The sequence below is a fragment of the Camelina sativa genome, chromosome 17 (genome assembly GCF_030686135.1).
Source record: "Camelina sativa cultivar CO46 ecotype springtype chromosome 17, ASM3068613v1".
Taxonomy (NCBI): Eukaryota; Viridiplantae; Streptophyta; class Magnoliopsida; order Brassicales; family Brassicaceae; genus Camelina; species Camelina sativa.
The window spans coordinates 31,048,855-31,061,951 of record NC_141896.1 but is presented as its reverse complement, the minus strand read 5'-3'; the positions used below and the strand labels follow the sequence as shown (position 1 = coordinate 31,061,951).

General features: G+C 33.6%; 2 protein-coding genes and 1 pseudogene across 3 annotated transcripts; all 3 read right to left on the bottom strand.

The window, feature by feature from the left end:
• Positions 1-39: 39 nt before the first annotated feature.
• Positions 40-2,775, bottom strand: LOC104757969 (uncharacterized). The gene is made up of 12 exons (XM_010480758.3): positions 2,553-2,775; positions 2,282-2,341; positions 2,142-2,195; positions 1,968-2,028; positions 1,784-1,860; positions 1,449-1,498; positions 1,261-1,343; positions 1,015-1,085; positions 769-922; positions 540-670; positions 384-458; positions 40-304 (listed from the first exon to the last, which is right to left on the bottom strand). Exons 1-12 carry the CDS (start codon positions 2,589-2,591, stop codon positions 233-235), a joined length of 927 nt encoding a protein of 308 aa, XP_010479060.1. The 5' UTR covers positions 2,592-2,775; the 3' UTR covers positions 40-232.
• A 4,140-nt stretch (positions 2,776-6,915) lies between these two features.
• Positions 6,916-7,847, bottom strand: LOC104757968 (ethylene-responsive transcription factor ERF014). Its single transcript, XM_010480757.3, has one exon. The coding sequence runs from the start codon at positions 7,751-7,753 to the stop codon at positions 7,115-7,117; it is 639 nt and encodes a 212-aa protein (XP_010479059.1). The 5' UTR covers positions 7,754-7,847; the 3' UTR covers positions 6,916-7,114.
• A 3,624-nt stretch (positions 7,848-11,471) lies between these two features.
• Positions 11,472-12,442, bottom strand: LOC147924544 (protein POLLENLESS 3-LIKE 1 pseudogene; annotated as a pseudogene). Its single transcript, XR_015587506.1, has 3 exons — positions 12,248-12,442; positions 12,003-12,154; positions 11,472-11,751 (listed from the first exon to the last, which is right to left on the bottom strand). The product of XR_015587506.1 is annotated as a protein POLLENLESS 3-LIKE 1 pseudogene (transcript).
• Positions 12,443-13,097: the final 655 nt, after the last annotated feature.

Below are 13,097 nucleotides of genomic sequence, written 5' to 3'. Positions count from 1 at the left end.
TACATATCAATTTTCAGTTTTGTTTCTATTCGAATTCTGTTTTGGGATTAAAATTGTTTCTCTGGAATCTGGATTGAACAAAGTATCACAATAAGTCAATAATGGTTCTGAGCCTCTGTCAAATGTAAATCATCTTCCGTCTATCTAAAACTGTTGTACACAGTACAACGAAGGGAAATAATATAAATGCTTAACCAAATATCTCCGGTGCAACATACCAAGCCAAAACTTCTTACAGTCGCTTCGGCTGGGAGTGTTTACCGGCATGAAACCCTTCTGTGTACGCTGTGTTCTTGTACATAATCTGCAATCAAACATTGGTACAAACGGTTTTAAGTCTTGGACTGATGGTTGTACAATTGGTATTTCTAATGTTTACTTACAGCGAGAAGGGTAAACTCTGAGGTAAGACGTTTTCTCAGTGTTTCTGCCAAAGCCTCCACATTCTCTACCTTAGCCTGTAATACGTAAAACCGGTTTCAGAATTGACCTTGAAATGTTAAGAATTGATTTTGATGTCGAGATGAGTTTATTACTACCTCGGATAATAATAGAGCCCATGTTTTGTCCATAAACTCCTCCACAAACTTCTCGGGGTTCTTGAAAGCTAACGGGGTTGAATTTTCCACGACGACGCTCTTACCCTTACTGGCTGGCTTGCTTGGTTTGGCTGCACAGTTGGAGAAAACCGAGTTTATATACACTAATCTTTTTAAGTCTAGCAAGAATTGGAGCGAATGGTTAAAAAACCTGATACATCAGGCATACCTGAAGCAACAGGCTTAACCTCTGCTGACACACTTTTTGGAGGAGGGGTTTGTTTAGTAGATGTTTCATTAGAAATCTCGGGAATTACAACTGAATTAGAGGGAACATAAACAGCTAGATCTGGAGGCTGATCTTTACCAACTGCCGGGTTAGCCTGATATAGCAAAACCATAGTTCATAAGGTTAACGTTGAAGAAAGGAACTGTGGAACATGAGGTTTCAAGTTTAAGGTTTAGAAATATTTGCCTCAAGGTCAACGTATACGGGATCTCTCTCAATCGACTTGAGGAACTTGTCCAGACCAGATGTGTTAAGAGCTGGAAATGGTAGGGACAATCCAAATTAGTATATAACCTAAATTATGTTGGTAACTAGAAAGAACTGACTACCAAAACAAAAACACTATGTTTGTTAAGTTGGGATGTTATATAATTATTTCAATATGGCATGAACCTGAACCATACAAGAAAAGTATTGTAATTAAGTACTTACAGACTGAGACTTCGTTAGACAATGGGTGGAATATGCAGCGCTTTTGGTTCTTGAAGTTTTGGTCTAACAAGAGCGACACATCTCTTTAACAAAGGAAAGTTTTATGAAGAATGTCAGTCGACGACAATAATTAAAAAAAAAAAATTGGAATAGGCACACTTATGAACCAATGTTAAAGCAACCAATACCTTGCAGATTCATTTACAACTGCAAACGGGGTAACACATCCAAGGGACACCTTTGAAAAACAAAAAAAAAGTAGCAAGAGTGTCAAAAATTGTAATCATGAATGAAACTAAGTTAAGTAAATTCATGTGGATTTGTTGTAAACTACGATAAGCAAATCAAACTTATCACTATCCACAAATTTGAACATTTTTTTAGCAATTCTGTCTGGAGAAACTATCTTGTCAATTGTCACTACCATGGTACAATTTTTACACTACGTACGGTCATTGATTAGAACTCTTTCCAAATGTATATAACAAAACATAGTAGGAGAGGAAGAGAAAATGAAGAATACCTGCAAAAGCTGAGAAAGTGCTTCTTCAGGAGCCATTCTTATTCCTCCTTTTCCAAGACCAAGTCTCTGAGATAAAACTGTTGGATTAGAAGTCACAGGGAACACCCATTAACATCCCAAAACTAAAAACACATTTCTATTTCAAAAGCCCTTATCTATGCCAATATCAACAAACATGTGTTACCTTTCATATCAACTTTAGTATCAACCATGGCTGAAACGATGTAATATCGATGTTTCTTGTCCTGCAAAAACAAAACAGAAGCATATGTGAGCCATTTACATTGGAGTATAGTCCTTTTCCAAAGGAAATAGCTGCATTTTTCGGGTTAATGGTTTATGGATTTGAAAGATTTACCTTCAAGAAGAGATTCTTACTCAGTGCTCCCTCACTACTGCTTACATACTTGGCCTGACGATTTAGAGAGAGCTTTATAAATACCAACATCCTTTAGTTATGTTTTTACAAATCTAAAACTTATTTTTTTTTTTGTTCACCTGAGCTTCGACGGTTAGAACAGGCGGATGTTCATACTTGCTATAATCAATCTCAAGTTCCTGAAGTGTAAATACACAGAAAATTTCAATTACATGACCAAATCGATTTAAACTAGAAGCAGTACACTTGTGTTCAAGACGATTCTGCACATAACAACACTATACAACTGCCGATTGATCTAATCGCCATCTTAAGAATTCCAAACAAAAGCAATGCGAAATCAAATATTTTAAGAAATTGAGATTAATAATATGAAGATTTTTTTCAAACCTCAAGTCGATTAAGGAGCTGGTCTTTGGAGAAACCCATTTGGATCGTATCAAATTTAGAGAGAGAGAGAGAGAGACAGAGAGAAAGAAGAATCTGTAGATAATTTTGTTGAAAACGAGAGGACGAATTAGGTTTTTTTCTTTCTTCGGATTTTGTCTCCTCCTTCCTTATTTGAAATTGGAGAAAAAAAACTAGAATATTTTTCTATTGGGCTTTTTAAGCCACGAGGCCCACTATGTGATAGGTCTCAATTTATGGGATAATCAAGTGTTGTTGTTTATCAAAACACATTGAAAATAAGAACATAATGTAATCCTCATTTTTGAGTATACAATAAACTAAACTAAAGAACGTGAAACTTTGGCTCAAGTTTGCTTCGCGTTGTCGAAAAAGGTGGGACGATCAGTCAGGCAATCGATCTCTACTCTACCCAAGCTTTTACATGCATGTTTTATTTTAATAATTAATATTATTAATTAATAAAATATGTTTACTTCTTTTGCAGCCTACTCTTCTTGTGTTTATTTGATTTGATCAAGAACTGTTGAGGCCACCAACCAGGTATATTCTAGACCATATTGATGTTTGTGTTGTTCTTCTCTGCTATTGTAGGTTTCTTCATTGTTCACAAGAAGAGGAGACGGTATTAGACCAAATTTATTTAAGAAAACTTAAGATGAGCAGATAGATGAAGAGAACACATATATATGTGGTGAAAACAAAAATGATAGAATCTTCAATCGTAGATACTCAAAAAAAATAAAATGTTGGGTGAATAGTATGATACCACAAATTTGTGGAATTACTATTCAAAACACCAATTTTGGTATCATTTTTAGTGTTCTGTTGGAGAAATTTTTTGGTGTACTATATTTGGTGTTTCAGTGTTCCATTGGAGATTCCCTAAGCCTAAAAGGCTTAACACATAACATCGATCACAGTCCATATAAAAACAAATTAAAAATTGAAGTGCTAGTACAATATTTTGCACACATTCATTGTTTTGGGATCAAATACACACGTTTCAATTTATGTATTACACAAAGTGGATTCAGATGTGACAAGCCACATGGATACAAGACATGTACAACTCATGTTTTCTTAGGTTTAGGTTTATTGAAGATAAAACCCCAAGTTTATATTATGAATCTCTAGTTTAAAAAATAGTTGACTATCCATCCGTAGAAGTGTATACTGTTCACTAAACAAAAGTTATATATATTTTTAGAAAAAATGTTTAATTGTGACTGTCCATTAAACCATTTGAAAGGTTGCTTTCTTTGAAATGAGACGAACAGACTAATATCGCTTAGGTTAATGTACCTTTTGGCCGTTTTGATAAGTTCGTACGTGTATGTATTTTTGTAAGCTATTAATTAGTTTGTAGAACTCATTAGTTTCGGAATGTATGACACAAATCAGGTACAAACTCCTTTTAAAAACAGTTAAGACGTATAATATGTCTGTCCGTCCACTCGTCCATACATATTTTTTTAGCTCACCACTGATCTCTGTTGGATACAATCCAAGTCCCACATCTGAAGTTTGAAGGGACTATCATTAATATATAAAGGGTTAGGGTCAATCTATTAATTGCCAATTGGTTTTTAGTTAGAAGCCCAGGATAAGCCCAAATTTAACATGGTATCAGAGCCCAAAGGTTAAAAATCCTGGTGGATTTAGAAAAGTGGATAAGGACATGCCTCTTGTCAACCCGAGTAATGGGGGCCCAAGAAGGGGTTTATTATCGGTCCAAGTGGGATCAGTTCGAGATGGAGTTGTCATCTCGAGGAGGCGTGGTTCTTGGATTGAAGGGGAGATTGTTGGATACAATCCAAGTCCCACATCTAAAGTTTGAAGGGACTATCATTAATATATAAAGGGTTAGGGTCAATCTAGTAATTGCCAATTGGTTTTTAGTTAGAAGCCCAGGATGAACCCAAATTTAACAATCTCATCATATAAGACTTCTAAAAAGAAAATGCATTGTCTAACCATCGTGAAATCGCAATCTCAATATAATTGACACAAAATCAAATAACAACATTATGGGATTAACTTTAATATCCCACTATAATGAGACAACATAATCTTATAATACTTCTTATAATTGAGAACATGATTTCACGACCAATATTGGATCTTTTTCAAAAGTTGCCTTGTGATTTAGCAACACCAAGTTTCTTTGTCTTTTGTACTCATCTACATAAGACCAAAAAGGGTTCGGTTCTCCGTTTCCGAATCAAATACTATTATATTAAGGTTCTCTCTTGCGTTTATAAAATCATATATATGTTGTAACCTAGCTAATAAAGCAAATTGTGATAACACCCAAACTTTATTAAAACATAATCAAACATAAACATTGATGTGTGTTTTGTAATAATGCCACGTTATGTGTTTTGTAAGATCATTATATGAGATTAGATCCTCCAACCAAACTAAAGAAGATACTCGTCTCGGTCCGGTGTGTGTATGCGGTGAAAGGTGAAAAAAAAAAAAGATGACCCGGTGTGTATGTATGCGGTGAAAGGTGAAAAAAAAAGATGACCGGTGTGTGTGTATGCGGTGAAAGGTGAAAAAAAAATAGAAGGTCATGCACCTTTCGTGGGACCCACTACAAACATAAGCCCATGTCAGAGGTCCGGCCCAGTATTTTCAGTCGATTTTATTGAATGGTGATATTTATTTGCTCGAAGACAATTTATATGACGGCAAAGGAAACTTACAGGCATGGTCAATTTGTAACTTGTTTTGTATATATCAGACACGTTAACTGTTCTCTGTGTAGCTCTCTAACTAGATACACATTTCACTATGATTCTTGAAAATTCTAACATATAGCTTTTACTTGCTATACGATACTAGAAATTGTTTCAATACCAAAAAAAAACAATTTGCAAAAAAAAAAAGGATGTTCGAACACATTATTCAATAACAACATATTATTCATTCATTTTGTATTTTGATCTTGCTCGTTTCACTGTTTCTTGAAAATACTGTACGTAATCAAACACATAAAAAGCTGTCCTCTTCTATTTTAATATCGTTTACATATAATTAACGTGTGATAAGAAAAACCATATTGTTTGAATTTGTAGAAGTACGTGACTTTGTCATTATATTGTTTTCTCACTTTTTGTCAACTTAATCACGTTTATAATTATACAAATTACCTTAAAAACGTTATATTCTGGAGATGTTGAAGGTTTGTTTGACTGACATTCACTAATTGTTTAAACAAACATAATTAGTAGAATATACATCCCTTGCTTTTCTTGGATCAATTATGTTTAGTTATAAGATTTTCACATATATGTTTCAAAGAATTTGTGCTGCTGCCTCTTATTGTTAATTCATTTTTTTCTTTTAACTATTTCGAGATCGTTTACTATTTTTCCAACCTGCTATTTCGATACCGGGTTATATCACCCAATCTAACATTGTTATATGCTTTGCTTGCTTCCCTTAAATCTGTTCCCAAAATATAAATGATATCTAAAGAAAATAGAGATAGGGTGTGTTTGTGAGGACTGAGGAGTAAGGGTAAGAGAGTGAATGGGACCCCATCTCACTAGGACACACACACAAAACAAGAAACCAAAAACAACTCATGTGGCTTTCTGCTCAAATCTACTGTTAGATTTTTTTCAGAACGATGTTGGAGTAAAATGGCGAGAATCTAAATAAGCACATAACGTACACAGTTTTCCACGTTAACTCTTTCTCTTTGGTTTTACCAATTCTCACCAGTCACAACTCACAACACAACCCTTTCTGCATCTCTTGTCTCTTCTCTTCCTTTTTTTCGGTTTCCTAAGAAATAAAATTTTTACTTTGTCGATTTTAACAATAATTAAATAAGTTATTACTCATCGTCTTCTACGGCAAGCCTTGTGAAACTTGCTCCTTACTCTTTGACTTTGTAAAAAATTTCACATGAAACCCTGCTTTCTGTTTAACTCATTAGCTACTAATACATATAATTGTTATCATAAATTAGATATATTTTTTTTTTTTTAATTCTACCACCACTTTTTTATTTGTTGGTACCATATACACATAACATTAGCATTCAACAATAAGCTAAAGCCACTAACGCCAAATTATGAATCATACTTTAAGTAAAATTACTATGAAGTCTCAAATGATTGTTTTTTTTTTTGTTTGATAAAAAATCTCAAATGATTGTTTGTTCTCAACATTTACTTTTATCTTCAGGTTTCATAACTTAATCAACGACAATATGATTCTGTCTTTTTTTTCCTTTTTACCTTTTCACTTATTATCCTTCGAGGCTCGTTGTTCGAAAGCTATATAAATCTATTTCCATTTTACGCATATACTTAACTACTACTTCTTCTAGATTTAATCAACTTTATAACATAAAAATATCTAATTTTAAAAATAATTTAGATATTGGTACAAAGATCCCCAAAAGTTCGATACATTGTGAGAATTGATAAAAAGAGAAGAAAAAAAATGTATAAGATATTGTATAAATTACATAACTGAAGTATATATATTGAAACAAAGAATAAGGTATGATTTAAGTAGAAAAATCAGCAGAAGTTCCATAATCTGATATCTCCTTCCTCAAAGAAATCATCAGAAAGTGGTAAATACGGAGGGGTAACTCCATTAATGAACATGAACTGATCATCACCATCAAAACAGTTGTACCATGATGATGATTCAGACAAGGAGACTTGTTGGTCATACTGTGACGACATGGAGACAACATCGTAGAGATCTTCAGATGGAGAGGAAAGCAATGGAGATGAAGTAGAGACTGATGATGAGGAAGTAGGATCTGTGTTGGCTGAAGCAGCAGCAGCAGCAGCTACTCTTTGTATGGACTTAGGGGACATGTCATTGATATTATCACCATTATTGATAATATTGTATAGAGAAGTTGAGATCTCAGGGAAGTTGAGATTATTAGCTGATGATCCTTTGAGACAGAGGAGCGCTGCATCGTAGGCTCTGGCCGCGGCTTCAGCGGTTGAGTAAGAGCCAAGCCAGATCCTTGTCTTTTGATTAGGAGCTCTGATCTCTGAAACCCATGAACCCCAACTCCTCATCCTCACTCCCTTGTACTTCTTCATCCTTATGGATGATGATGATGTTGATGAGGATGATGAAGATGATGATGATGGAGATGACATTCTCTTTGTAGCCTTTTGAAGAGTTTTCACCATTTTTTGATACTAATTAAAGGGAGGAAGTTGGAAGAGAAGAATGATGAGTTTCTATTTATAGATGAGATGTAGAGAACAAAAATGGAAACACAAACATAAAAAATTCAAAAGGAAAGAAAAAAAATACTATGAACATAGTCAAAGAAAGTAGCATGGGGCACACACAAAGAGATCAATACTTTTCCTTTAATAAATGTGACAGACAGGTGTTTTATTGATTTATATAATTTTAAAAAAAAAAAAAGATTTTTTCTTAATCACAATCCCATATGCTACACCCAATCACAGATCACTAATAAGAGAATCCTCCTTATTTATTTTTTAATTTCATAAATATAAATACATACATATATAATATATTGATTTGACCTCCAAACTAATTCTTTAGTTCCACAAAAAAGTACACTATTTGTTTACCACTAAAAGTTACTTACTACTTCTGAGCCTCAGAATCTCGGATTAAAAGAAAAAAAATGCAACTTACAAAAATCAACACTCATATGCCAGGGCTCATATGAATATACCTATTTCAAGAAACGACAGAGAGTTGTAAAACATTATAAAGGGCCTGGAACATAACATTGGATTCTATTTTTAGAGGCAACTTCTAAAAAGCTAGACTAGAGAGCATGTGATTTTTTAAGGTACAAACAAAAGACAAAGTTAATCATATGAATAATTTAACTATCTAAATGAGATGCAAAAGAAAGAAATCACATGATTATAAGTTTGTTTATAAAACATAATTTTTAGAATCTTAAACGTTAAAGTAGCTGAAGTCATGTTTACCAAGGTAAGGCACAAGGTTATAGCTGGTGCATCTCTGTCTTAATGGGACTTTTAAAAACCGCGTTAACTACTTCTTTGTGTCCACTTTTGCACACGTAAAATTCTCTCTGTAATAAGGCTTTTTTACTATATATTTAAATCAAATTTAGATTCCTTTGATCAACCTGCATATTGTATGTATTACACTAAACAAAAGTACTATATAATTAATTAAACTAAAGTAAAATCGTCAAACCTTAGAATAATCTTACACTGTTTCTAAACAAAACTAACCTGCAGTTAATAGAATTAAAATAGTTTAGTCGGCACTAGAATTTAATTAAGACGCGTAACGAGTAATAAACTAAACTATTCGTGTTCACGTTCTGGCCAGACTCCTTTTTATTTTATTTTTGTAGTACTGTTATATAATAATGCAGGTTTTTTTCTTCTTCTTCCAGATATCAAGAAACGAATCAACCGAATTGTTCGTTGGAAAATGCAAAGGCAAATGCAGGCAACACTTTACAAAAGTTTATGATTAAACAAAACCAAGAAATTTCAAACCATTTGACATGAATATTTGCACTCAATGGTGATAAAATTAATTTCATGGATGAAGAAGGAACATGAGTAATTCAAAATTTTGGACTATTTTTACTTATTATATATATATATATATATATATATATATATGTTACTGGAAAATTAATTTGTCAAATGAAGTTTTGTATACAGTTTGGCTCTTATAAACTACTTGTAGAACGCGTAATATTTTCTTGTATCAAATTATGTTCTTCATGTAGATACCTATAGCCAATTAATCAGAGATAATTATCTTTTTTCATCATTAATAGTGTGATCTAATTTTAAATATATATACTCTTAAACGAGTTAAATCCCAGATTATCGAATTAAAAATATTTTAAGTTTTCATCTAGAAAAAAATAACGTTTTTCATTTCTACTCAACTTTTTGCCAGTATGCTTTTGCTATTTTATAAAAAAATAACTCTAAGAATTCTCATGCACCGAAATAAATTCTCGTTTCTTGCCCTTTAACTAACTAAGTCAATACTTTTAGATTTATCTTAGCAGTAATTTGTTTTCACTACAATCTCACCACCATATTCAATTAATAAGAGTTCATTGTTGATTGTTTTCAGTGTCTAGAGCTGGATATATAGTTTTAACTCTTAACCTATAAGTGTAAAAATAAGAAGACAATGAGTGTTGTATTGTGTCAAAAAGCTTGAATGATCCGGTAAAATCCGAGAAGATAAAGCAATATTAAAAACAATGGCCATACTAAATACACTGGCTAGCTAGCTTGCCTAACGAAAGAAGAATGAGTGAACCCTACCTGAGGAAATAGACAAATAGAATCATAAATGAAGATTCATGCATAATGCATGTACTTTTCACTTAAAATATCCTATTCGTATATTGGACAATCTTAACTGGCACCGTACTCAAAATATGACCTTCCGTACCTCCTCTCATCAATCAATCAATTTTTATATATAATGCGTTAAAATAAAGTTTTGTGGGTAGAAGAAGAAATTAGAAGCATTTAATGGAGACGAGTTAAGCCAGAGTGGGAAATAAGACTCTTGTTTCGCGTTGGAAATAAATTTTCGTGTGGTGGAAATTTATAGGAACGTACGGAGAAGTTTCTCATAAGGATTGAAGAAGTGTGTTGGATGGTGTAGAGGCAATTGCACATGTGGATTGTGACAGGACAGAATCAAATCCTTCGTTTGTTGATTTCATAATATTGTGAAATTTCCTAGAAGGGGAAACAATAGAGTTTTTACATGATTTTACTGGTGGTTGATGAGTGAATTAAACAGTGCTCCAAATTTTATATCTACTGTGTTTGATAGTGTAAATAACCATAGCCATAGCGTCAATAATTTAATCAAGCCTGGTTAATTTGTCTCACCCTTGCAGGTTCCAAAATTCTAGGATGAGACCTACATCAAAGTTAAGTTCCGTTCGCTGTATGAGATTAGATACGGAGATTTATAGTGAAACACAATGTAGATCAGTCGCAAACGGTCAAGCGTAGCTTGGCACGTCTAATTTCTTGTTGGTTATTAAATGCAATGAATGTATTTGGAAATAAAGTGCATTTGTAAAAAAAAAAAAAAAAAAAAAAGAGGTTAACACTAATTGAGGGGTAAAATAGGCAAACTGTATGTCCAAATTGTTGTGTGGTATGCATGATTTAACTTTTTTAATCAGTGTTCAAAAAAGCTTAAGGCACTAAACGGATGGTGACCCAACGAGTAGATTTAGATAATTTTAGACGGTTTAGGGAGAATAAATCTTTATAATTATATAAAAATATCTATCAGTATAATAAAAAATATTAAACCATAAACAAAAAATATACAAAAACATTTAATTCATATATAATAATAATATATGAACATTTGTTACCATGTATGTGAAAATAACTTATAAATTTTAAATTAAAAATCAAAAAGTTGAAGAGTTTAAATATCGCAGGTACTAATTCTAGATGGACGTAAAGGGCAACCCCAATGGAGGGTTATATTTTTGGGCCTCTTAAAATTTTTAATTAGTATATTATGTATTTTTAGTAAAATAAGAACTTTAAGAATCTTAATTAAAAAAATTTTCTCAATGGTAGGATATAATTTTGAGTCTCTTATATTTGAATTTTGTTTTTTGAAAATAAATAATTTTAAGTAGAATATGAAATTATAGCATTTCAAATATATGTTTATAAATTTTGATTAGTATAAAATTTATTTCATTTGAGGTTGATTAGTATAAATGTTTAAACATTTCAGATTTTATAAAAATGAGAAATTCATGAAAAACATGGAGAGTATGCAGAAAAAAGAAAGAGAACAACAACAAAAAGATGACAACGGGAAGCTTGAGTATGAGAATTTCAATGGTTGATCCACCCGATCCATCTATTTTGGTTCGTTAACTTTCCCTGAAGAGATGTTATCTGCAGAGCTACTTCTCAACAATTCTTCTGGATTATCCGCTACTGTGGCCCGTTCTCTTTCTGCTAACATATCAGTATCCCGTTCAAAAGACTTCCAAAATGATTTGTTGCTCCATTGATTTCCTAGAGACTGTCTTACATCCTCAAGAAGAGATTTAGCTTCCAAGATTCTATCCAAACGTATCAAACAGACCGCAAGATTGCACAGCTTGTTATTGTCAGGCTCCAAAGACAAAGCATTCCTATCACAGTAAAAACCCATTTTACATGTTAAGGCAATGAAAAGAATACCATGTTTTAATAAGCTCAATGGTCGTCTGTCACACAAACCTGTATGTAATACTGCTATGCAATTCCATAGTTATGAAGCTGTAAGTAAACCCAAGCTAAGTTCCCTAGAATCCTATATTTTTAACAAAGTCAGAGAAACTACTCTTAAAGCGGAAATAGGAGATATCTGTAGTGGTGGGTATGCACAAACTTCAGTTCTTACCGCGCTTTCTCTAGCTCAATAGTCTTGTTGTTCTGCTTCCCGTAGCTTCTTTTCACAGCTATGATCCTACCACCATAGTGCGTGTCTTGTTGCTCAAGTGTTTTCAGTTTGTGTTCAAGCAACTCTGCTTCCTCTTGAATCCTCCCTGACTTCTGCAAAACCCACCAAACCAATCATAGTTAACATACATGAGCACAGAAGTAGCTTCACAATAATTAGTCATCAGACTGAGAAAGTTGTTATACCTTGTAGAGATCAAGTAACAAGTTATCAATGGAATCGTGGGATTCAAAAGGGCAGAGATATCGATAAGACTTGATAGCTTCGATTCCTTCATTGGTTCGATCCAACTGGTTCATAACTAGAGCCATGTCTTTCAGTGCACTATCAACTCGATCTCCAGCTTTAATCGCAGCCCAATACAACGAGATTTGTTCCATTCAGGTCTTTAGAAATGTAAAGAAGAATAGAATGTTTTTGTGTATGTATTCATCGGGGGTTATACAAAGTATATATACAACATAGATAAACCCTAACCTAAAGAGTGCTGACCAAGCAACAACTATACAAGTCGGTAACTATATCGGTAAAACATCGAGGCCCATTGTATATCGGCCCAATACTCCCCCTCAAGATGGAGCGTGTAGATCACAAACGCTCATCTTGGACATCAAATTAAGAAACTGCGGTTTACCCAACGCCTTAGTTAAAACATCCGCCAATTGCTCTTTAGTACCAACATGTGCTGTAGTGAGAATTCCTCCTTTAATGGCATCACGTACCCGATGACAATCAATCTCGATATGCTTCGTTCTTTCATGAAACACGGGATTTGCGGCAATATACAGTGCAGACTTACTATCACAAAACAGTCGAGCCGGTGACGTTGGTGGAAAACCCAAATCGGTAAAGAGTTGTCGTAACCACAATATCTCACGTGTAGCAGTAGACATAGCACGATACTCAGCTTCACAAGAAGAATGCGACACCACCTTTTGTTTCTTAGTCTTCCAAGATATCGGAGACCCACCAAGCAACGCAACATAGGCTGTTAAAGACCTCCGTGACAATGGACACTTACCCCAATCGGCATCG

Coding starts and splice junctions, on each gene's coding strand:
- LOC104757968 (XM_010480757.3), bottom strand. CDS start 7,753: ATGGTGAAAACTCTTCAAAAGGCTACAAAGAGAATGTCATCTCCATCA.
- LOC104757969 (XM_010480758.3), bottom strand. CDS start 2,591: ATGGGTTTCTCCAAAGACCAGCTCCTTAATCGACTTGAG. Junction 1,861..1,967: donor TACTAAAGTTGATATGAAAG/GTAACACATGTT, acceptor CTAATCCAACAG/TTTTATCTCAGAGACTTGGT. Junction 671..768: donor GGTTAAGCCTGTTGCTTCAG/GTATGCCTGATG, acceptor CCAACTGTGCAG/CCAAACCAAGCAAGCCAGCC.